Source organism: Lactuca virosa, chromosome 4 (assembly GCF_052849685.1).
Source record: "Lactuca virosa cultivar CGN04683 chromosome 4, Lactuca_virosa_CGN04683_v6, whole genome shotgun sequence".
In the NCBI taxonomy this organism is placed as follows: domain Eukaryota; kingdom Viridiplantae; phylum Streptophyta; class Magnoliopsida; order Asterales; family Asteraceae; genus Lactuca; species Lactuca virosa.
Genome location: NC_136429.1, coordinates 197,463,398 through 197,488,852, shown reverse-complemented (window position 1 = coordinate 197,488,852; position 25,455 = coordinate 197,463,398). Strand labels below are relative to the sequence as shown.

The following is a 25,455-nucleotide window of genomic DNA, read 5'->3' as shown; positions in this document are numbered from 1 at the left end:
ATGTATAACAAAAAAGAACATATAACCAAATGTGAACAAAAATGACAGGGGATTACCTAATAGATCATTTTCCCTAAGAAAATTATGGACCTTAAAAACTCCATAGTGGATGCTTAAAGTGTTTAAAAACATAAAATGATGGGTCTTGACTCTTGATTGTTTAGGTAGCGTTTGGTATAAGAACTGAACAAGATTGAACGGTAAGTCAGTAATGGACTGGACTGAACTGGACAGGACTGGATAAAACAAATTATTGGAATTGACGTTTGGCAAAACTAGAACAAACATGGACAGAATATTAAATTACCATATTAACCTTGATAAAAAAATTAATTTAAAATATCTTGCTTATCTAATGATTCTACATAATTAGCTAATAATAAGAATCTTGTATAAAATATCCAAAAACAATACAAAATCAAAACTAGAAGCGTCTTATAAAAAATTAAACATAAGAATAATAAATCATGGGATAAAATATAGTTCTGGGAAATTGAATTATTTTGTGACCTTTCATGGGGAAAGTAAAAATTGAAGAGACCCACTTTATTGTTTCTATATTATCTCACCGGCTAAACTCCTCCACAGGTACTCTAACCTTCATCCTTTTGATTAATTTCTTTTTCATTCAATAGACTGAAAGTCTGAAACTTTATCCACACAGAATTTCCCATGAATCCTCGTCTCTCTACCTTTAACCACTCCATCCTCTCAACCTGATACTCATCTAAATCCTCCACTGAAGTGTCTATCGTTCAATCCAGAAAAGAAACTCTACTCGAAGGGGGAACACAATCGGGTGCAGAAAACAAGAAAAACACTATACAAGAAAAACACTATGATTCGAGATCAAAATTTCTCCTCCTAGTGTTGCTCATAATAAGTGATGAATATTGCAGGAGACAAACAAATCTCGTTCTTAATTTTACGCCTAGAAAAAGAGTTGTATATCTTTTTTAATTCAGATTCGTGATAAGTATGCAGGAGCAGGATTTTGAAAGGATTTCGTGGGTGGTGCAAAGGGTAAACAACGGTCACCGGAGATGGTGGTGGTTAGTTTTATCGAGGAAGGGGATGAGTAAGCTTCATGGGGAAGAGACGGGGTCACCAGGGAAGATGAATGGGGCTTTGGGTATTTTAGTCATTTTCGTTTTTGTTCCGGTGTGTTCCATCCAAAAGGACGGGACTAAAAATTCAACAGTTAGTACCATTGGACTTGGTCAAATCCCCACTCTGTTCTTGTTCCAGATGTGCCAAACGCCTTCTAAAAAAATTGTTCAGTTATTGACGATAACCTTAAGCAAAACCCAATAAGTTGAAACTGATGTGGAAATCTCATATTCCCATCCCATCCAACAAAAGGCCTCGATTCTTATTCCATTAACATAAAATACAAAATAAAAATAAATAATAGTAACAATAATACTAGCAAAAGTAGTAGTAGCAGTAATAATACAATCGTATTCAAATTTCTACATGTGCTCTATGCTTATTTCAACACAACCCCATTCCCATGCCGCTTTACTCTTCACATAACTTAAATTTTGTGTGCGTCTGTGTTGTGTCTGTGTATGTGTCCATTTACCGGGTCTCATCCTCTAAGTTGCGGAAACCAGCAGTCAAATCCTCATATAGCTTCTTAAATTTCCCAACTAGCACATCCTCTCCTTCAGCCGGATCTTCAAACTTCTGAGACCTGTTTATATTCATATTCATATTCATATCCATATCAAACCCACCCACCCACCATTAAGTTAAACAAACACAATATATTATTAACAACAAAAAAAAAAAAAAAACATATTATTTAAAAAAACCCATTAGGAGGAGGAGACTTACACCAAACGATAAAACAAATCACCCAACCGATGCTTAATCAATGTATATGTGATCTTCTGCCCATCCATACCAGCTCCTCTCTCCACCGACTGTATTGTATATTATATGTGAAATAAATAAGTATAATTATTTAGATATTATTATAACACTAGTAGCAGATATATATACCTGATTGGCCAGATTATAGAAATGGATTATGTTGCGCATCATCCACACAGATTTGTAGAATGGGCAGAATTTATCATATCTGTCATCACCAAACCAAACCAAAACAATCTCATCATATAACACTTACCTACTGTTTCATATCCAGTAACCTAAAGGAACTATGTTTGCTTGCCACATAGGAATAGGATTAGGAATGAAATCATGCATTCCTTCTCCAAGGCTGATTTTCATTCATTCCATTGGGAAACTGTTTTTTTCGTTACTTCATGGAATGGAATCATATATCATAATAAATAATAAATAGTTATTCGATGGATGTTTTTCAATTGATTTAAACCATCAATTAAATAGTTATTTTTTTTTTTTATATTATAACTCAGTTTTAAGATTTCAAAGTGTTTGCCTTTTTTTTATAGACAACTTTTTAAAGTAGTGAATAAACTTTCTTAGGCTATTTAAAATACAGGGTATATATTTCCAACAACATGAAATATGGCTATAGGTATATCTTTATTTTATCAAAAGCTTATTTTTAAACAATACCAATATTTTTCTTTATTTATTAAACTAATGTCATTTTGTTTTATAACAAACAACATGTTTGAATGACTAATTACATTCCATTCCATCTTACCATACCAAACAAACATATGATATGATATGGTTTATGAAAGGTACAGTACTTACGGTGTAAAAGCATTCTGAGCAAGATAGTCTTCCCTCAAAAGTTTAGCAGTTTCTAAGGTAATTTTATCCGTTTCAGCCAATGCATCTTTACCCACCAGCTACAACCACCACCATCATCATCATCATCATCATCATATGATATATTCATATACATATATACTAGTAATATAATAAAAGCAGGAACATAGTCATACCTGGACAATCTCATTCAGGTCATCTTCTCTCTGCAACACCTCACGAGCTTTTGTCCTAATGTTGATGAAATCCGAATCAAATTTCTCATAGAATGATTCCAGAGCCTAAACAAGAAACAGTTTTTTTATTTGCAGATATAAAAATACAACTAAGCTTTAAAAAAAGCAAGTGAGAGACAATATTTGCAGATATGGTGCTTACCGTTGAGTATTTTGAATAGGAGATAAGCCAGTTAACAGAAGGAAAATGTTTCCTCTGGGCAAGTTTCTTATCAAGACCCCAGAAAACCTGACAAAACATTCACCTTAGCATTGTTGAAAACAAATTTATTTATTTATTTAAAAAAAAAAAAAAAAAAGGATCTAGAAAGCACCTGAACAATGCTGAGGGTGGCAGATGTAACAGGATCAGAGAAATCTCCTCCAGGAGGCGACACAGCACCAACAATTGTGACACTGCCAGTACGTTCGGGCCCACCAAGACATTTTACTTTGCCAGCACGTTCATAAAAGGATGCCAGACGTGCAGCCAGGTAAGCAGGATACCCACTGTCAGCAGGCATTTCTGCCTAAAAATAAAAACAATATTACTTTATTTGTGATAAACTCATAAAAATTAAAATATTATCTGGAAACTTACCAATCGACCGGAAATTTCACGCAATGCTTCTGCCCAACGAGAGGTAGAATCTGCCATCATACTCACATTGTAACCCATGTCTCTGAAGTATTCAGCTATGGTAATTCCTGAAAGTAACATTATCTTAATTAGAATCATAAACACCAAATTCACAACTAATTAACCTCTAAGAACTCATTTTACCTGTATAGATTGAAGCCTCACGAGCAGCAACAGGCATGTTAGATGTGTTGGCCACAAGTGTTGTACGTTTCATCACAGACTCTTCACGCCCATCAGGTAATGTCATTGTCAATTGAGGAAAGTCCATCAGAACCTGCACCAGTTTGTATAAATAATAAAAATTCTCAACATCATAAACCATATATATATATATACAACACTAAAAAAGAAAAATGGAAATGGAAATCATACTTCTGCCATTTCATTTCCTCTTTCTCCACAACCAACGTAAACAACAGTGTCCGAATTTGAGTACTGCATAACAATTAATGGTGGGAATGAATATAATAATAATAATAATAATAATAATAATAATAATAATAATAGTTTCAGAACATAATATTTAAAATGAGCAATGGAAAAATAATATACCTTGGATAGAGCTTGACTGATAACAGTTTTCCCACAGCCAAAGGCACCAGGAATGGCACATGTGCCACCAAGCACCGAAGGGAAAAGGGCATCAAGGACACGCTGACATAAAAAAAAAAAATTACAAAATTACAAAAAGATGCCACCAGGGACTAATCTGCAATAACATAAAAGATTTGAAACTTACCTGTCCAGTGAGAAGAGGGGTATCAGCAGCAAGCTTGGAAGCAACAGGCCTTGGAGTACGTACAGGCCAAGTCTGCAAATAAAAGGTGCATCAAGTATAGAAAAACAGGGCAACTGATATTTTAAAAAGAAAATGTTAATCATTAGAAAAAAAAGAAAGAGAAATAGAAAACCTGGAGCATGGTGAATTGCTTTTTGACACCTTGGAATTCAAGCTCCAAAACAGTGTCCTGAACAAGTTATGTGTTAGTTGAAACAAGTCTCAAGATGACAAGTTTATAGAATTTGGATGATAAATCAAATCATGTTATTTGTTGTAAAGTATAGACCTTTAATGAATAATGACCAGCTGGTGCAACGTAGGTTATCTTTCCCATAGCACCAGGAGGTAAAGCAATGTGATGTTCCACTAGACTGTTCTCAAATACAGTCTGCACATAAATAAATGAGAAGAAAGTAAACACCCAACGATTTGAGTATATGTATACAATTACTGTTGCATTTCTATAAACAATCAAGAATATTGAATGACTTACAGCATATAGATCGCCACCTGTCACATGGTCTCCCTCACCTGGCACCAAAACATCAAATTATAACTAATAAATATCTGCATGAACATGAACATGAAACCTCTGGGAAACTTTATAACTGTAAATTACCTAATTTCTTGGGTTGAAATTCCCAAAGGATGTCCTTGTCAAGTGCTGGGACAGATACACCACGTGGGATGTACACATCATTTGATATTTTTGCAATAGTCTTCAGGGGCCTCTGAAGATATGAGTTGATAAAAGGTATATATGAGTAGAGTTAAAAGCTGTTTGAAAGATTAAAGATTTGTTGTGCAGTAAGTGTAACAACTTTCAAATCATCAACAAGAGCAAACAACTATTACAAACCTGAATACCATCAAATATGTTCCCCAAGATTCCAGGACCCAACTCCACTGACAGAGGCTGAAGGTAAGTGAAGAGGTTAGTGCAATTGATTTCCAGATTATCAACATCTTTAAGCAAGTTACAATATGCAATAAATACCTTGTGTGTCCGTAAAACAGGATCATTCACAGTCAATCCAGCTGTCTCTTCATAAACTGAAATACAATGGACACTTTATTCTCAATGTGTAGACACTTAAAGATCCTTCATGCTGTGTGTGTGTGTGTGAGAGAGAGAGAGAGAGAGAGAGAGAGAGAGAGAGAAGACCAAAATACCTTGGATTGTAGCAGAATCTCCTTCCAAACGAATAATCTCTCCAATAAGGTTGTCATGTCCAACACGAACAAGTTCATACATAGCAGCACCAGCCATTCCATCTGCAATGACAACTGGTCCTGATACCTGTCACATTGCAACCAGCTTAAGATTAGGATTATCAGATACTCCTCAAAGCACATGACATGGACAATCTTTGCTCTTGGTAATAGCATTGTTTTTGAAGTAAGAAGCACTGTGCATAAAGAACATAACCATGCCCATTGCCCATTTTCACACTCTTCCAAAAATCAGATATGACAAGAAAAACTCACCAGAATGATCCTAACTGACGGAAGGTAGCCTTGAATTGTAAAGATTTACTGATATGTGAAACTATTTTGTTTTAGGATATGGTAGTTCGTGTAAGCCTAGGTGGATTATCTTCAGGCATACAACCAAATTAAAATATGTAACCACTAAATTTGCTCGAGAAAGAAATAGCTTTCCAAAAAATAAGTGTTGTTTTGCATTTTCTTTTTCAAAATGTCGTGGAGAAAAACACAGTCGGGCTACAGAATCCTTACTAAGTTATCTTTTAGGTCTGTAGTTCTTTGAAAATACAGTTACTAATAAGAACCACTCGAGATAAAAGAATAATAACAGAAAAGTACTAAATTATCATGTCAGGTGAGGCAGCAGAGATCCTGAGGGATGGAGTAGACGATTAATTGTCTGAAGGGTTAGGTTTTAACATAGAAAATTAGAATTCAGATAGTGCTTGAACGCGAAATGTGAAGAAGAATCGGAGTACATATAAGTTAGCGAACAATCAAATCCACATATCCAATCCAGCAAATTAGATGGCATCAAGTAACTGAGCAGATAAAACATGGTAAGGAAAAAAGCATGCCAATCCGATCGAAGTGGAAAAAGACTAATAAATGGTTTGACCACAATTAACTGAATGGGAGATGGGGAAACATAACAGATCAACGAAGGCTCACCTTGCGGACGTAACCACACTCGCTCTCCTTCTCAGAATCTTCGAAGGTGGTCAACCGAGCTCCATACGCCGATGGCATCTTTGATCGTGGTTGCGATCACAGATGAGAGGAACTATGATTGGTTGAATGCAGGGGGTATAATCCAAATCTTTGACGACAAATCCAATCAGGTAGAAAAACGCACTAGGGTTAGAGAGAGGGGGTTCAGGTATGCGAAGCAGCAAAGAAGACGACGAACAACGTGATGAACGTGTGGTGTGATTTGTGAATGGATATGAATCTGCTCTGTTTGCTTGGGTCTCTGGGTCTGGGGTAGTTACCATATGAGATCTGTAGCGATTAAATCGCTGCCGCATGGAGCATATTTTCGAATGACGTAATTGCTGAATCACTGATAATTAATAATCACCCCCCTATAGTTTTGTAAGATCGTCTCGTTCTAACCTTATTAATATTTTAAACGGTTAAGAAACTAAAAACATGACGGGATTGGTTTGATTATTAATATATTGTCTTAATGAGTAAGGTAAGGTCGCCAACGTTTTAGATTAAATCATTAAAATGTTTGTATTTGTAAAATAGAAACGAAATTTTAAAAGAAAAAAGAAATTGAATATAAAATTGATATATTATGTCGTTTTAAATTTTAAGGGAAAATAACGCAACGGCTCTACTATATATTTCGACTTTACCCTTTCAATCCTTAAAATCCTTTAAGGGAACAAAGTTGATGTGGATCTGTTTTTTTTTTTTTTGTCAGTGCGACCTAATATACCAGGTTACCTCATCTCTTCATGAGAATCCCATGTTTTTAGTAGGGGTGAGCATGGTGCGGTTTGGTGCGGTTTTAGGGCCAAACCGAACTGCAAACCGCAAGGTGCGGTTTTCGAATTCTAGAAACCATTGGATGCGGTTTTTCAATGGTTCGGTTTTGCGGTTTTTTAGTGCGGTTTCGGTTTGTACCGGTTCGGTGTCGGTTTTAAACCGAGTCAAACATATGGTGCGGTTTCTTATGTTCACCGGTATGTTTTTTTTAACCGTAATGTTCATGTGAAGATTAAAGATTGTATGACATGGTGTCATTTCGTTTCCTCAAATTTAGAAGTTGTAATTTTGAGTTTTTTATGTTGTTAATTGATCACTTCATTTGCAACCTATATTTCCAAGCTCATTTTTTTATTCAATTTGTGCTTAGAAGTTACAAGCTTGCAAGTTGTAGCCCACATAGTGTTTACACTTTACACATAATCATTAAGTCACAAACACAAAGTGACAAACTCACATATTAAACCTAATACCTAATTATTAATTACCGTCAAGTTCAATATATAATATATGTATAAATTAAAATTTATTAGTTTTTTAAATAATATGTATAATTGTATAATATAAATTAGAGATTTATTTTATTGTTAATAAGTTTGCGGTGCGGTTCGGTTTTGGTGGTTTAGTTTCTAGATAAAAACCGCACCGCACCAATAAATTCGGTTTTTCAAAAAAATAAAATCCGCACCATCGGTTTTTTTCATCTGTTTCGGTTTTTCGGTTGTCGGTTTATTGCGGTTTTTCTTTTATCGGTTCGGTTTTTGCTCACCCCTAGTTTTTGGGGTTTTCTCCATTGATGAGTTATTGGTTCATATTTCACATTTCACTCAAATCTAACCTTATGAAATCGATTGAATCTGGTTTTATACCCTAAAATTGTTTTCTATTTTTTATAGTTTAATCAATTTTGTGTATTTCCTATCGAAATTGTTTTGAGGACCAAATATTATGAATCAATGATACAATTTGAAATTTCACACACATAGAAGTCGCACACATACACACAAAAGTTGGAGGACTGGCAAATTCATCGTGATGTGGGAAGGAGGGTCGTCATCTGTGGTGACAGAGGAAGGTAGCGGCGGCGGAGGAAGGATGAGGAAGTCGTCGAACACGGTGGCTGGTCAACAAAGTTGTGTTCTTCTTAGAAACCAAGTTCACCGTCATCGTCGTTCCCTTCATACGCAGCCTGTCATCTTCATCCTTCCTCAGCTCATCACATCTCAATTTCGCCGTCACTACCACCTTTCTGAATCTCAAACAGTGCTTTGGTGTCCCCACCTCACTCATCCCCAATAGTTCTGAAGAAAAACAATGGAAGCTTTTGATCTACCATGTTTCGCTTCGTCTGTACCCACTGTAACGCCCCATTTCTGGTATGTGATTTAAATAAAGTAATTTTCATTTTCTTAAGGGATACTCGACGAGTCTGTAGCCCAACTCGTCGAGTAGAGACGGGATGTTCACGCATTTTAAGTTGGCTACTCGGCGAGTCCATATGAAAGGACTCGGCGAGTCTGCCTGTCTGGATGAAGCCCTAATTTCAAGGGTTTGTACCCTATATAAACGTCATTATAGCCTCCCACCCCAGCCTCCAGCACCTTTAGAGCATTTCCCCTGTAAACCCTAGCCCCCATTGTTGAGCTTGAGTGTGTTTGTGCTAGTTTGGAGGTTTTGGAAGAGAAAGAAAGAAGGAAGGATCCAAAGGAGAATAAGAAGATCCAGAGTCTCTTGATCATCAGCCTCACATTCTGGTACTAAAGCTTGTACCTTGCTTGTTATTTCCATTTGATAGTCTTGTATGCTTAGATGTGCTTCTTTTTGGGACTTTTTGGATCCAAACTCGAGATTGGGACTCCTATAAGGAAATAGATCATAAATCTGAGTATATTTGAGCTGTAGGAGCTCAAAGTAGCTGCCTTTATGCACCCAAGGTCGAGTTCCAAACCCTAAGACCCCATTGTTAGCTTATTTTGATGTTCTAGCCTCATCTCTTCATGCATGCACGTAAAGTTGGAAACTTTACGTGTAAAACCAACCCTAAGAGCCTAGATCTATGATTTGGAAGCACTGAAATCGATTAGAATCGACTGTATAGTAATAGCATGCTTGGGACTCGGCGAGTTGTTCTTCAGGCTCGACGAGTGTTCATACAACTCGGCGAGTCGGATGAAGTTAGACTCGATGTATGTATCGAAGAAGAACTCGTCGAGTCTTCGCCAAACTCGACGAGTAGAAGCGAGTAGAGGACTAGAACGGATGAAAGGGACTCGGCGAGTTGGCGGCCCAACTCGGCGAGTCCGGTCAACTGGAGGTTGACTTTGACCAGGAAGTTTGACTTTGACCGGGGGTAAAATAGTCATTTCACCCCCAGTTTAGTTATCAGTATTTGATTGAGTATATTTATGGGAATTGTAGCCGAGGAGATACCGGAGCAGTAGCAGACAGTTCCCGAGTAGCTTTTTTCAGCATCCAGCTTACGAGGTGAGTTTCCTTCCAGTAGGAACGAGTCTACGGCCACAATGCCGGCCCGTTTAGTTAGCAGTAGTTCCAGACCTCGTCCAATGCAGTAGTTCAGTGTGCTTGATGTCTTTGTGATTCAAGCATGTTTTTGTGATATGAGTTTCGGACTTCGGTCCGATGCAGTATGTAGTATATGTGTTTATGCCAGTAGTTATGATTATGCTATGCTATGCTCAGTTAGTTCCAGACTTCGGTCCGATGCCGGGCGGGGCCCGATGTAGTGGGCGGGGCCCAAGCTAGTTCCGGACTTCGGTCCGATGCCGGGCGGGGCCCGATGTAGTGGGCGGGGTCCAGGTTAGTTCCAGACTTCGGTCCGATGCCGGGCAGGGCCTGATGAAGTGGGCGGGGCCCAAAGCTAGTTCCGGATTTCAGTGCGATGTCGGGCGGGGCCCAGTATTTGCTTGCATGTCATTGTATGGTATGTGATAGTTTGGGGAACTCACTAAGCTTTGTGCTTACAGTTTCAGTTTTTGGTTTCAGGTACTTCCGCAAGTAAGGGGAAGAGCTCGGGATGATGGCATGGCACACACCACAGCTTCAGTTTTATCCTGGGAGTTTTATTCAGATATTTCGATATGATTGATACAGTATTTGTTTTGACACAATTACTTGACTTTTGAGTTACTCACTCTATGGTTCTTAGTATGTATGACACTGGATGATGTGATTTTAGTAATATTAAAACAAAAATTTTTGGGTCGTATTTTGGGATGTTTCACCCACAATCCCAACCAGGAACCGGCAGATCCTTTGTATTTGGTCGATCCTCCTCCTTCTATTTCGTTCACGACAACTGAAAACCTCTGACATCTTGCTGCTCTTGTCGTATGGCATATAAGAGGAGTATAAATTGGATTTACAGGAGTATCTTGAACATATCTGAAAGATGATGGTAAATGAACTAAAAGGCCCTACTTTTTTCATGGCTTGTTTACGCTTGGAAAAGTTATACTCATTCATTTTATTTTTATATTTGTATTTATTATCTTTCAAGATAGGAAATAGAAGTAATGATGAGCTGGAAAACATATTTGGCAATTCATTTAATGATGTGGCAGATAGTAACGGGTTTACCCCTCCAGTTCTTACAAAATGACCAAATCGACCCGACAAAAAACAGTTTGTTCCCTTAAAAGGCACGAAAAAAACTTTAGGGACTGAAAGTGAAAGTCAAAGTCATTTTCTCAAATTTTAATGTTTGTCTTTGTGAAATATTGAAACGAAAATAACACCATAAAAAAAAATTCATATAATATGGAATCGATACTATTAATTTATTTTAACATATAATTTTAGTTTGGACAAGACTTATTAAGCATTTTAATAGTAAAAAAATAATAATAACTAGGAACAGGCCCGTGCGTTGCACGAGTCATTCTTTTTGGAAAAAAATAAAGGACAGAAGAATATGCTAGGCGAAAATGACAAAGAATAAAGAAAAAGATGTTGAATTTAGCAACTTTTTAGAAAACATGTGGCGGAAGTCTGAATGTTAAAAAGTTCGGGTTGATAATAGATGGAAAAAATATCAAAATAAAAGAATGTTGGAAAATGGGAGACTAAACTGTAAATGGATTAAAGAAACGAAGCATTTTTGGGAAAATGTAAAAAACATATGATAAAAGTCACAAATAAATCTTTTTAGAAAAAAAAAATAAAAGGCAGAAGAATATGGCAGGCGAAAATGAAAAAAGATAAAGAAAATGAGTTGAATTTAACAACTTTTTAAAAAACATGTGGTGAAAGTCTGAATGTTAAAAAGTTTTAAGCACTTTTGGGAAAATATAAAAAACATGGGAGTAAAGTAAAAAATGAAGAAGGTTATTGTTCAAACATTGTAAATTGTCAAAGTTTAGTGGCAGTAATATAAAGAATCAGTGTAAAGAAATAAAAATAAAATTTTAGTAGCAAAAATGTAAAAAAATAAAAATAAAGTGGCTAAATTATGAATTAGAAAAAGTTAGTGGCTAAATTATGAATTAGAAAAGGTTACTTAGCAAAAATGTAAAGAAGTAAAAGTGTAGTGGCTAAATTATGAATTAGAAAAAGTTAGTGGCTAAATTATGAATTAGAAAATGTTACTGTTGAAATGACGAATGAGTCATGCGCTTTAATATATATATATATATATATATATATATATATATATATATATATATATATATATATATATATATAATAAGTCCAAAACCAAAATCAAAATATTTGTATTAATCATTAAATAACTTTTTTATTTAAATTTTTTGAAAAAATAATAATCATTTATTTTTTTATGCGTTTTAAATATGATAAATTATAAGTTTTATCAAATAAATATTTATTATTTAGGCCTGTTTGGCACGGAACATATGGGAGGTTCTAGCTTCTAACGTTTGACAAAACGTTTCGTTTAGAACAAAAAACATCGTTTGGTATTACAAGTTTTTAGCGTTTAACTTAAACAAAACGCTCCAAATCTAAAAGTTACCTCACGTAGCGTTTAACAAAACACTAACTGCTACCTGCTACCCGCTAACTGTTACCAGCTACCAGCTACCAGTTAGTTTTTTTTTCCAAACACGCCATTATTCTGGATCTTTTTAAAACATTTAGTATACAACCTAATAATCCTACACATACACATAAGATATAGTACAATTTGATATGTTTTTACATTGTATTGAGTTCCAACACTTACAAGTTGATATTCATATCATCACATGTATACTTATACTTATAAATTCATACACACCTAGGCATTCAAAGTGTGTCAGCATTTAGAGGGTCTTGTATTTAAACTCCGATTTGAAACTCCATTAATATTCAATATCTATCAACCAAATATAAATTCACCAACTTTATAAAACTTGTGTATTACATTGTTGTTGTTGAGATTGTTATGGTTGTTTAGGACACTAAGACTTCTAATGATTCTTTTGTTTGAAAATGCACATTCATCTGCAACAACTTTAGCACCAAATCTTGAGTAATTATTAGATTAAGGTCGTAGTACGATGGTGAATAAGCACTAGTAATCTCTACTATTATATAAAACATATTACATTTTTCTTGAAATTTAAGACGTACAAAACTCATACATCATATACAAACATGTTATGCTTATTACTTACTTGAAATCATATACGCTTTTCATTTGTAGCTTATTGTAGATTTCCTTTTGTGAAAACCCTAAAATCATCTACACATTTTTCAGTCGTCGTTTCTCCCATTTATCTTCTGTCTCCCTCCTTACTCTCTTCAATCTCCGGTAAACCTCCGTAACCGCCAGCCTCCTGAAGTTGTCGCTATCTCCACCCTCCTGACACCATCGCTACCTCCACCCTCCGACAGCCCTCTGTTACCATCACTCACCTTACGTCACTACAACCTAGAAGAGGGTACCCCATTAACCCTTGCATACTCACCCAGGTGTTCTTCCCTTTCAACTGTATAATCGACCCCCCGGAAGTCTACCTATATTGGCACCGGCATCTATCACCCCTATGTCACCCCATTTCTACCTTCTATCGAGACGAGAAACCCTAACCCCATCCCACTGCCACCATCAACGCCAACGTCACACCGTTCACATGTACCACTAACCCTAAGTTTCCTCCATCATCACCACCAGACATCACACACACTAAACAAGAAAAAAGCCCCCATCATGAGTCGATTCTCACTTTCCCTTTCTCACACACTCCAGTTACACCAGCAGCCACCACCACCCATTTTCCTCCATTGCACCACATCTCCTAATACGAACCCCATCATGATCTGCCATCATTGGATTAAAAGTCAACAAATACCTTCGAAGGTACTCCATGTAACATTCATTGTTCAGGTGAATTTACATTTTTATCCCAAAGTGAAATTTTCTTGCAAATTGGTCCCATTGCTCCCTTATATGGGACGCGTATTTTTACGTGTACGATGGACATACTTATGCGTACGCTGGGTGTACATGGCAGATGTCCAAATCCTAAATTTTAGGGTTTGAGCCCTATTTAAACATCATTATCTCTTCAAGACCTCTTTCCTCATCATCCTCCATCTCCCAAATCGTCGCTTGCAAACCCTAATCCTTTGTATGAGCCTTTTTGAGCTTGAGAGTGCATTTTTTGTATTTTTGAAGGAAGGAGAAAAGAAGTGGAATCATCTTGGAAGCTCAAGGCAACCTAGATCCATGAGTATCTCACCCTCAAGCATCATTTGAAGGTATAAAGCTTGGAACTTGATGAGTTATTTGCTTAGATCTTGCTAGTCTAGAGTTTGTGTACATTTTTGGTCCCATAGTTTTGATCTAATGGAGTATGAGCTACTACAGGTCCTTGAAATGTAGTTTCTTTAGTTTTGAGCTCATGGATTCATAAAAGTGAGAGCTTGGACACTCTCATTAAGCCATGCAAGAGTTTTGGAGTTTTAGACGACTTTTGGACCAAGGGTTTGAGTTTATACCCTCTTGTATGCATGCAAATGGGTAAAGTCGGAGACTTTATCCATTAAGACGTCCCTTTTTACCTGGATCTGAAGTTTAGTGTTTTGGCTTTATGCAATAAGGACTTAATGTTGAGTTTTGGATTCAACGCTAGTACGTTGGGCATAACTGGAGGTACGTTGCACGTACTAGGTTTGGAGCCCGTAACATGAAAGGCATCAACTACGTTGGGCGTAGAGGGGAGTACACAGGGCGTACTCAACCTAAGTGGGATCTTTGACTTTTTGACCTTGACTTTGACCAGGATTTTGACTAAGTTTGACATAGGGGTATTTTGGGTATTTTGAGCAGTAATTTGAGATTAGGTCACTGTTTGTTGTATAGGTGACTTGTAGAGTCAGCAGTTAGAGCTATGATATGTTCAGCTACATTTCAGACTGTGAGGTGAGTTTCCTTACTATACTTGTGGGTTGAAGGCACCAATGTCAACCCAGTAGATTATGTATCCTGGTGTAGGATGTTGTTATACTATAGTGATATGTTAAGAGTTACATGATTATCTGTTTGTTGTTATATGTTTTATCTGTTTCATATGTTGACATAATGTAGTTGGGTTGAGGCAATACTTCTCTGTGCGGAAGCCAACAAACCCGAAAGCAAGCCAGACAAAAGATGTGGTCCAGAAAGGGAAAGCAAGACTTATGTTGTAGGCTCGGGAGCAAACTAGACATGAGTTGTGGGCCAAAAAGGCAATCCAGACTCATGTTTTAGGCTTAGGGTAATCTAACCTGATGGTTGTGGACCCAATACACATGTTGTTATATGTTTGTGTGGTGGTATTTTGGGTAACTCACTAAGCTTTGGCATAAAGGTGTTGTACTTTCATTACTCGTTCATCACAAACTCAAAAAATGGATTAACAACCCAGAAAAATCAATTACTAATTCATGGAGATTAAATGAGAAACACATCTCCTCCTTCAAATTAAAACCCCATCTCATTCTTTTGTTTGCAAGTTTAAAACCTTTCTCCTTCTGTTTGTTGGTTTTGTATACAATTTGTTTAAGAATATGGGTTGAAGATGGTGAAGTATAACGCCCGCAGATTCGGCAGTCAATTTAGAGACGATAAGCGTCAAAAATGACTTTTTGATAGAGGATTATTTAGAATAAATAATCTTAACTAAGTTTTAGTATATGTCATAAGGTTTCCGTACATATAAAGAACGTCGAAATCCGAGTTAACGAACAAGTTATGACCTGTCGAAGTTTCGCCAAAACCGGCACGACACCAGGAATCGTAAAAAGTGAGTTTATGATAGAATACTTTTTAGCCTTAGGGTTCTAAAGAAAAGTTGTAGATTACGTCTCCACCTTCGCGTGGATATAAAGAACGTCAAAAACGGAGCTCGTATGCAAAAGTTATGGCCTTCCGAAGATGCATTTGTTGAGAACATGACACGTGGCTGAAACCCTAGTCGCCTTAAGTCACGACGTGAACATGAAGTTCACTACGTGAAATGTGTCAAGGACACTAATCGAGGCTAGAAAACACGTGTTAAAGCTACGGGGTGACTCATGTAAGTTCACGACATGAACCTATCATGTTCATGACGTGAATGGGCCCAGAACTGCCTATAAATAGCAAGTTCAGTCCTTTCATTCCTTACACCATTTCTTTTCTCTCTCTCTCTCTCGTTTGCTGAAGGCATTTCGCATCCCCAGCCCAACGATTATGAACCGCTGACCGTTTTTAGTTAGATTCTATCGACTCACGCTATTAAGGTGAGTGCATAGTTATTTTCATCTTACGCATAGATATGAAGTATTTAATATAAATTACGTGTTATGTGTGCATATTATCTGTGTTCTTGATATCTATGCTGGATAAACGATTTATACATGTTTACATGATTTAAACTGTATACGTATTTTTATACTTATAAATATATATTGGGTAGCAACGGGTGATGATAGATAGGTGATGATAGAAAGGTGATAATAATTAGTTGATGATAGAAAGGTGATGATAATTAGGAGATGATAGAAAGGTGATGATGATTAGGTGATGATAGATAGGTGATGATAAATAGGTGATGTGAGATGAGAGGAGATACCATAACCTTGACCGGCGATGTAGTCATCTACCAGAGTATAGATGGCGACCACTGACTATTCTAGACAGTCATGTGGAAACACCAGCAGGGTCATAACCTTTAGGTGATGAATTACGAGTTCAGGCGATGTTGTAACTACATATTCATGCGATGATACTCTAACCCCTTACTATGAATTACGAGTTCAGGCGATGTTGTAACTACGTATTCATGCGATGATACTCTAAGCCCTTACTATGAATTACGAGTTCACGCGATGTTGTAACTACGTATTCATGCGATGATACCCTAACCCTTACTGGACACGTATTGAGGGAGTAATCCCCGAATCAGTACTGTCTATACGATGTAGGCGATGATCCTTAGGAAAAGTCCTTAGGAACAAACATATAAGGAAATGCGATGTAAGGAGATGAGAGGTAAATAGGATGTAGGAGATGACCCTTAGGATAAATCCTTAGGGAAAGTAATTAGGAATAAAGAAGATAATGGGGATGGGTAATTGGGTTAATTGTTTGATGATTAAACATAATAATTATATTATTGTGGGTTGCAAACCCTATGTAGTCACCAGGTTTCCCAACCTGATCCACTCAAACTTATTTGTATCACAGGTGTCGATACGAAGCTACTTTACACTGAGAGATTAAAGGAGATCTAGATCGCTAGTGTAAATAAATGTAAGGTCTGTTTATGCTTATGTTTTAGTATTGACGATGACATCCCAAAGTTTTAAAATGAATAAAAATACATTTCTTCGGAAATGACTGGATAATATATTTATCATGTTTTTCTGGGAACAAATTCCGCAATATATTTCTTTAAAAATATACTCTGATTTTTATAAAGCATAAACAAAATCGGTCTTTTCTGGCCGTGAAAATGGAGATGTCACATGAAGGTTGCTTAACACATATACAATATGGGTTTTTTCTTCATTCGGGTTTCGAGTTGCATGTACGCTATGTGCAATTTGATGTTGATGCTTCCTGATTCTGAATTCATTTTTTATAAGAGTTTGTCTCTTTGATCTGGATTTTTTCATTTGATTTGCATGTTGATTAATAAGTAAGAAGATGAGGAAAAAGAGGATGAGAGAGAGAGAGAGAGAGAGTCAAAGAAAAGAAAAAAAGGAAGAGAATGGGGGCGGGGGAGGGGGTAGATGGAGAAGGGTGGGTGGTATTTTCGTTTTTATTTTTTTATATGTATATAAATACTAAAATACATAAAGAAAATGTAAAAACAACAGTAAGGTTAAAACAGTCTTTTTAGGTTTTTAGGACCAAAATCATGATAATTTTCTGATTTTAGACTTTTCATGCAAGTTGAAAACTTTTTGGGTCTATTTCCACAATTTTTTACAAACCATGATGATTAATTTTACAGTTTTGTTTATAAATTTATACTTACCGGGTCTATCATAGGTGGAGGCATTCACTATCACTAATACGAAAAGTGAAAACATATATAAAGATATATGTATACTATTTAATGTTATTTAAATTTTTTATTTAATTATATAATTTCTTGATCCAATATAACATGCGATCAATACTAACGATTTTATGGTGCAATTTTAATTTTGAATTATGATTTTTATTTTATTATTTAAAAAATAATATTTTAAACTGTATGTTTGTTTCATAAAGTATGAATATATATAATATACTAATTTATTAATAATTATATTTCATTCACCAAAAGCATATTAAACCGTTTTCATTGCATACACATTTGGATAGATTGATTTGGTGTAGATTGGTTTTTTGTTTTTACATTTTGATTTGTTTTATGAATATATTTTTATGCATTTTTGAAAAGCAAATATTTTATAAATTACTTTTAAAGAAATCCAAACTGTATGATAACATGTTACAATGTTGATGCATTTCTAAAAATCCAAATTCAGGAAGCGTCATATGTATTACTTTTTACTTTTTATGATTTGATTTAAAATAACTAGACACATGTAATGACTTGATATGAGTTTTTTTTTTTTTTAACATTTTGATATTTTGTATTTTTCGATATGTAAATAGGTTATGGTGTATTGTTTATTTGCAAGTCATTTTTTATGTACCATTATTTTTAAATTCGATGGTAAAATGAACATTTACTTAAATATTGACAATTGAGTTCATTTAGCCTGAAAAAGAAATAGACATCATGTACATCACATGTTTACCAGACAAACATTATTAATTCAGCTAAATACAAAACTTAATGGGTAAAAAAAATAACCACTTAAATGCATTGAAGTTTCGATTCAAGAACATCGTAACTAGATGTTGAGCAAATCAAGGTTTCATGTTTGGGGCTTAACACCCATTTTAAGGCTATATTAGTATCCTTTTACATTTTCTAAGATTAAAGGGCGGAGTAATTTGTAAATATTTAGAAGATTATTTAATAAAAACATATTGTCACAAACCTTCACAAATGGTTACACCTTTTCAAATTTTTTTTTTTTTTTTCACAAATTAACTTATTCATCATTATCTATTTAAATGTTATATAAAGTTTCTCAAATAATTTGTCATTTTATACATACGAAAAATAATATTAATTGGCATTAATATCTAAATAAATGTAAAAATCAATGTAGCACAATGTTTTTTAATCTTTCTATTTGTGTTATTTTGAAAGTTATGACTAGTACTTTTTAATTATATAACTTTTTATAAATATTTTTTATTTCTAGTTTGTTCATTTAATTAAATAGATTAACTAAGAAAAAACTTAGTATCGGGTTATAAGTAAGGTGGAAAATGAAATGTTATTAAATGTAAAAGTCAAAAAAGACAAAATTATAAAAGAAATACTTTACCAAACGGTCTGACCTATTAAAAAAGGCTTTCATTTTCAATGGTTAAAAACTATCTAAAAACTTTTTCAAATAGTAAAAAGTTTTGCCAAAAGCTACCACTAAAAGTAGTCTTAGCATATAGAAACTCGCTTCTTACATGTATTCTGAACAAACTATAATGCCAAGTGGAATTGTTTTTGAATAAAAATATTTGATTGTTAACTAAAACTTTAAAAAATCTTTATAAATGACACCTAAAACCCAACAAATTTAGTTTTCTTCTACCTGAATGAAAAAATGGGCAGCTATAACATAACATCCAACCTCAAATGACTGGTTTTATTTCTTGATGTTAAGATTGAATCTATTCAAAACTACTATTCTCAACTGCCAATTAACCTCTGATAAATATGTGTATAGAAATGGAAACTTCTGGAATCTTGGTTATCAATCTTTAGATGTAAGAGCCAGAAAACCCAAAGCACCAATAAGAACATACTGCAAGATGCCAACATCAATCAGAATTGACTAAATGCAAGAAATAGCAATGTATTTTCTATTTTCTATGTCTTATAGCATTATACTTTCATTTTTTATTATTACAACTTTATACTTTCAAAAATCAGAAAGTATACATACCTTTATAATGGGTTTTTCAGTCATTACGATTGTAATATAACCAACATAAGGTAAAAACCTGCAAATAAATGGTGTTTTTAGTTCTTGAAACAAAATAGATATATTGGAAATAATTTAAAAAGCCAAAAAGATAGTTGACTGGTTGACTTTATAGTATGACTTCCAAATAGTACTGAATCTAAAGCATGTGACAGATGTTTTGCTCATACCCAACAGCTCTACCCATGATATGGCGCCTTTGAAGCCATTGCTGACCTGGCGCATATAGACCTCGGTCATTCGTAGGATTATTATCCCCTGAGAGAGATTGAGAAAGAGATTGTCATAAAAGAAGACTTGGCATGAGAATTGGTCTAAATTTATACAAAATAATACCTTTTGTAAGAATATCAATATCTGATGTATCATTACGTTGATGAACCTGTACAAAGAACCAATAATATATATACACTTCAAATTAGCAAATGAATAAAAAGAAACTCCATGTTACTTGGTGGAAACTCAAGGGTTATAAAACGTAATACCTTGATTACACGATGAACAATGGGAATCTCGCGACGCTGAATGAAATTTATTTAAAAAAAAATGAAACAGTTTAGAGATTAATCAGAAAAGTGATAAGAGTAATAAAATATTAGGGTAACAAAAAGAAATTGGAAGTCTTACATCAATGTTGAACACAACAATTTCACCTGCTCGAATAGGGTCTTCACCCATTCGTAAGAACAGAATATCTCCCTGAAAATATAAAATATAATTGGTCATCAGTTTCAAGAAAATATATGAAGCAGAAATTAAAGAATTCATACATCTTACCAAGTTAGTTGCTTGATGTGGAAACTTATAAAGATTTCTGTAAAAATTGTACATCCACAAGTCAAAAAGAAGATTAATAAATTGGACTAACTTACCCTTTGGAATGCAGGCTCCATGCTTTCAGAAAGAACAACCACAACAGGTGATTCACTACCAGTCACACACATTAGAAATTTCCATAGAATTAGTGCAGATGAAACAATCATACCTGAAGTCAAAACCAAAATGTATCTTAACTTAAGTAATCTGATAAAAAAAAATCAATATATCAAGGCACATTTTACATTGGCATGTCACCATTAAGCTTAAATCTAGATTGTTGTTTACACCATTAAAAAAAACAACAACCAACAGTTATTCAGTTGTTTTAACAATCAATTTTGATTAGAACCAGAGTTTCATTCACAGATATAAAAACTTAAAATTATGAGTTATACAAGAGTGTTGATGCTTTATCTTCCTAATTGTATACAATAAGAATGCTCTGAAACTTCTCCTTCAATGCAAATTTAGGTTTTCTCCATAAGTATAAAAAATCTGAGAACAAAAGAATCGAAATACATGAAAATGGGGATAACAGATTTCTCGTATCATATGCAGAAATCAGAAATCAGAAATCAGAAATGAATGAGTGAAGGTATACATCTAGGTTACATGTTGTAGAAAGAGATAGGGTAGCGTACCCAGGGTGATGGCCTGCTCTAATGCTTGTCTGACATTAATGGACTTCAACGAACCGATCGAATCTCCGATGAAACCCATCGTTTTTAAACTTTCGATCTTTCTAAATTCTAATCTGCTTCCGACTTCACTTTGACTCCGATTTCATAAATCAACCTTTCACAGGGTTGGGTGATTGAACGTCTATGGAATTCTTAACAATTCTTTTAATATTAATATTTAAATTACACATTTTATTTAATATAATAATCAAGGGTTAAACGACTTAATGCAATAAAACTATAAAAGTCACAGTAAAGTTTTGTCTAAGATTTCACAACAGTTTCCATTTGCTTCAGTTTTCAACCTTAACCGGGCTGCCATCCAGTTGCATCATTCAGCAAGTCATATCTTGCCACGTGTAGGTACTGCTCACGGGCTTGCCTACTAGGCATCCCACTTCGCCAATTTTTCAAAATACTGTGCTATTATTTAGAATTCGTATTTTTTAAATATGACCGTATAATAAATTATTATCAGTTTGGTATATTGTCGAACTCAATATTAATAATCAAGTAACCATTAGTTGTCTATTTTTAATTAAAGATTAATAGTATTTTTATTTTTTCATTATTAATTATTTGCTATTTGTTTTAAAAGAGATGTAGGATCTTATGCAAAACAAGGGTTTTAAACATGTATGTTGGAGTGGAAGTTCATAAATTCTATAGGTGCAAAAAGTTATTTTTGACTAACTAACTAATACTAAATGTTATTTCCTACAAAGATTAAAGATATATGGACAGTTTCTGTAGTTTTACTATTACATATGGACCATTTTATAATTTTATTTTACACACTTGGACCATTTCTATAATTTGACTATTATACATGGCTAATTTATGCAATTTTTATATTCCTTGCTATTATCTAAAGACCATTTTTGTAATTTTATTTTATACTATATCGACATAATGTAAACTATTCATCCCCCTTTTGATCGTAACCAGTAATTTTTTAATGGTTTCACTGTAGGTGATGTCCAAAATCAAATGGCTGCAATTTTTATTTTCATGACGTTAGGATTGAATCTATTCAGAACCACTATTTCTCAATTGACAATTAACCTCTGATAAATATGGGTATGGAAAAAAAAAAAAAAGTGTGAATAAAAGGAATCGTTTCTGGCAACTTCCGGAATCTTGGTTATCAATCTTTGGATGTGAGCGCCAGTAAACCCAAAGCGCCAATAAGAACATACTGCAAGAAGCCAACATCAATCAGAATTGGGTCTAAAACCAAGAAATAGCAATGGACTTTCTATTTTCTCCATTTTATAGCATTGTAGTTATACACTCGTTTTTTACTATAACAAGTCACAACATTTTACTATAACATACCTTTAAAATGGGGTTTTCAGTCATTATTATTGTTACATAACCAACATAAGGTAAAAACCTGCAAATAAATGGTGCTTTTAGATTTTGAAACAAAGTAGTATCAAAAGCCAAAAAGATAGTTGACTGGTTGACTTTATAGTATGACTTCCAAATATATTACTGAATCTAAACGTGTTGGTCTTACCCAATGGCTCTACCCATGATATGCTGCCTTTGAAGCCATTGCTGACCTGGCGCATATAGAACTCGGTCGTCCTGATCATTATTATCCCCTGAGAAAGATTGAGAAAGAGATTGTCATAAAAGAACACTTGCATGAAAATTGTTCTAAATTTATACAAAATAATACCTTTTGTAAGTACATCAATATCTGTTGTATCATTACGTTCATGAACCTGTAAAAAGAATCAATAATATACAGTTAAAGAAACATCATGTTACTTGGTGGAAACTTATAAAAATGTAATACCTTGATCACACGATGAACAATGGGAATCTCGCGACGCTGAATGAAATTTATTTAAAAAAAAAAAAAAAAGGAAGAAGCTTAGAGATTAATAAAAAAAAAGTGATAAGAGTGATAAAATATTAGGGTAACAAAAAGAAATTGGAAGTCTTACATCAATGTTGAACACAACAATTTCACCTGCTCGAATAGGGTCTTCACCCATTCGTAAGAATAGAATATCTCCCTGATAATATAAAATATAATTGGACATCAGTTTCAAGAAAATATATGAAGAAGAAATTAAAGAATTCTTACCAAGTGAATTGGACAAACTTACCCTTTGGAATGCAGGCTCCATGCTTTCAGAAAGAACAACTACAACAGGTGATTCACTACCAGTCACACATATCAAAAACTTCCATAGAATTAGTGCAGATGAAACAATCATACCTGAAGTCAAAACCAAAATGTATCTTAACTTAACTAATCTGATAAAAAATCAATATATCAAGTCACATTTTTTATTTTACATTGGCATGTCACCATTAAGCTTAATAGGTCGTTTCTTACACCATATTAATAAAAACAACTAATAGTAATTCAAGTTATTTCAAGAAACAATCTTGATTGGAACTAGAATCCCACTCACAAATATAAAAACTTAAAGTTGTGAGTTATACACAAAGAGTGCTCTGAAACTGCTCCTTTAATGCAAATTTAGGTTTTCTCCATAAGTTTGAAAACCAAAGAGCTCAAACCAGATGATGTCGATACAACAGATTCAATGAAATTAGTCGATGAAACCAAAGTTTGGTTTCTTGACTTCTAATGTCGATTGCTTGTAAGGATTTGCATTTCACAGATATATATTAAGATACTAGGGTTGATTGCATTTCCCAATTCAACGCAAAAAACAAATTAAAATCCTTTCCTCTTGATACATTCTTTCTAAGTTAAGTTTTCATCCACGTTCCCTTTCATATTAACCTTGCACATTTTCGGGATGATAAGAACCAGCCCTAATTCGGAAGCAACATTCTACACTGATACAACAAAGGGTATAAAAAATCTGATCGATATTTTGAGAACGGAAGAATCCAGATGATGAAAATGGGGATAACAGAATTCTCATATCATATGCAGCAGAAATCAAACAGTAAAGCTATACATCTAGGTTACATTTAATGGACAGAGATAGGTAGCTTACCCAGAGTGATGGCCTGCTCTAAGGCTTGTCTGACTTTAATGGACTTCAACGAAGCAATCGAATCTCCGATGAAACCCATCGTCCTAAAGTTTCGATCTTTCTAATCTACTTGCGACTTCACTTTGACTCCGGTTTCAAAAATCAACCTTTAACTAGGGGACTGAGCGTGATTGAACGTTTATCGAATTCTCAACAAAACTTCCAACAGTTCTTTTTAATATTTAGATTATAGAGTTATTATTCTGTTTCAACCCCATTTTTTTCCTTATATCTTGCTATATTTTGGGAAAAAAATAATATTTGTGGGGCTGTTTGTTTCTAACATCTTTTTTGCATTTAACCCTGATATTTAGATGTCAGTTTCTAAAAAAGATTTACAAATTAAAAAAGAAAAATATTGACATCGTTAAAATAACTACTTTACTTTTTTTGTCATGGTTCTTTTAACCAAAATTAAAGTAGTAACATTTATTAAAAGTCGGTTACTGATTATTTAGTTTATAATCAATAAAGCATATATACGGAAAAATATTTTATTTAAATTTTAGTGTTAGAAAAACTTTTTTAAGTTCAAAATAATCAGTTTATTTTAACAACTTGCAAACTATAAAAAACAATATTTTTTTTACTACAGAAGTTTAATCCATATATTCTTCTGCATATGTCTACAAATATAAGTTACAGACTCCAAATATTTTACCTATTAAATAACAAACAATACCCTAGTGTAAGTCTCAAATATGACATCTAAGAATTAATAATTATGGGAAAAAAAGGGAAAAATGAAAAATGTATAATTTTATTTATTACATTTAACCCTTAAAATTATGCGTACCACCATCTCATTTTTTGGTTTCTCAACAAATATATCACTATAAGTAGTCAATTGTTTCTTAGACAAATTACGAATGAATTAACAAATTAAATACAACAAACGATGATAATACAAAGAAAAAGAGCTAATGGCTTACTAACTAAAATGTTGCGCCGCTCAAAAAGTTGTACTTTGACTCTTATATTCATCTCCTTTTTTTTTCTTTTTTTCTTTTTTTTTTCTAGGTATTAGTTTTAAAACATTTATGGTTAA

At 34.2% G+C, this 25,455-nt stretch overlaps 3 protein-coding genes across 3 annotated transcripts; all 3 read right to left on the bottom strand.

Annotated features, from left to right (window-relative positions):
- Nucleotides 1-1,351: 1,351 nt before the first annotated feature.
- Nucleotides 1,352-6,838, bottom strand: LOC145107880 (V-type proton ATPase catalytic subunit A). The gene is made up of 20 exons (XM_079044835.1): nucleotides 6,512-6,838; nucleotides 5,525-5,651; nucleotides 5,349-5,404; nucleotides 5,211-5,267; nucleotides 4,971-5,082; nucleotides 4,845-4,882; nucleotides 4,638-4,739; nucleotides 4,482-4,538; nucleotides 4,310-4,381; nucleotides 4,123-4,224; nucleotides 3,943-4,005; nucleotides 3,712-3,844; nucleotides 3,529-3,635; nucleotides 3,263-3,457; nucleotides 3,091-3,177; nucleotides 2,889-2,993; nucleotides 2,695-2,792; nucleotides 2,008-2,086; nucleotides 1,840-1,928; nucleotides 1,352-1,696 (listed from the first exon to the last, which is right to left on the bottom strand). Exons 1-20 carry the CDS (start codon nucleotides 6,587-6,589, stop codon nucleotides 1,582-1,584), a joined length of 1,872 nt encoding a protein of 623 aa, XP_078900961.1. The 5' UTR covers nucleotides 6,590-6,838; the 3' UTR covers nucleotides 1,352-1,581.
- A 12,551-nt stretch (nucleotides 6,839-19,389) lies between these two features.
- Nucleotides 19,390-21,839, bottom strand: LOC145107879 (uncharacterized). The gene is made up of 8 exons (XM_079044834.1): nucleotides 21,337-21,839; nucleotides 20,749-20,861; nucleotides 20,504-20,575; nucleotides 20,362-20,397; nucleotides 20,213-20,258; nucleotides 20,047-20,134; nucleotides 19,838-19,895; nucleotides 19,390-19,696 (listed from the first exon to the last, which is right to left on the bottom strand). The coding sequence occupies exons 1-8, from the start codon at nucleotides 21,413-21,415 to the stop codon at nucleotides 19,646-19,648; spliced, it is 543 nt and encodes a 180-aa protein (XP_078900960.1). The 5' UTR covers nucleotides 21,416-21,839; the 3' UTR covers nucleotides 19,390-19,645.
- Nucleotides 21,840-22,352: 513 nt separating this feature from the next.
- LOC145107878 (uncharacterized) lies at nucleotides 22,353-24,604 on the bottom strand. The gene is made up of 8 exons (XM_079044833.1): nucleotides 24,369-24,604; nucleotides 23,499-23,611; nucleotides 23,334-23,405; nucleotides 23,183-23,218; nucleotides 23,063-23,108; nucleotides 22,898-22,985; nucleotides 22,714-22,771; nucleotides 22,353-22,573 (listed from the first exon to the last, which is right to left on the bottom strand). Exons 1-8 carry the CDS (start codon nucleotides 24,445-24,447, stop codon nucleotides 22,523-22,525), a joined length of 543 nt encoding a protein of 180 aa, XP_078900959.1. The 5' UTR covers nucleotides 24,448-24,604; the 3' UTR covers nucleotides 22,353-22,522.
- Between the last annotated feature and the right edge of the window lie 851 nt (nucleotides 24,605-25,455).

Bases quoted from the DNA above. Each gene is read 5' to 3' on its own strand.
- LOC145107880 (XM_079044835.1), bottom strand. From the start codon at position 6,589: ATGCCATCGGCGTATGGAGCTCGGTTGACCACCTTCGAAGATTCTGAG. The intron at 5,405-5,524 runs GTATTTTGGTCT...ATTGTATTTCAG, and splicing joins AGATTCTGCTACAATCCAAG to TTTATGAAGAGACAGCTGGA. The intron at 3,178-3,262 runs GTGCTTTCTAGA...ATGTTTTGTCAG, and splicing joins CCACCCTCAGCATTGTTCAG to GTTTTCTGGGGTCTTGATAA.
- LOC145107879 (XM_079044834.1), bottom strand. From the start codon at position 21,415: ATGGGTTTCATCGGAGATTCGATCGGTTCGTTGAAGTCCATTAATGTC. The intron at 20,576-20,748 runs GTAAGTTAGTCC...TTATATTTTCAG, and splicing joins TGGAGCCTGCATTCCAAAGG to GGAGATATTCTGTTCTTACG. The intron at 20,135-20,212 runs GTATTATTTTGT...AATCTCTCTCAG, and splicing joins TATTGATATTCTTACAAAAG to GGGATAATAATCCTACGAAT.
- LOC145107878 (XM_079044833.1), bottom strand. From the start codon at position 24,447: ATGGGTTTCATCGGAGATTCGATTGCTTCGTTGAAGTCCATTAAAGTC. The intron at 23,109-23,182 runs GTATTACATTTT...TTCTTTTTACAG, and splicing joins TTGTTCATCGTGTGATCAAG to GTTCATGAACGTAATGATAC. The intron at 22,986-23,062 runs GTATTATTTTGT...AATCTTTCTCAG, and splicing joins TATTGATGTACTTACAAAAG to GGGATAATAATGATCAGGAC.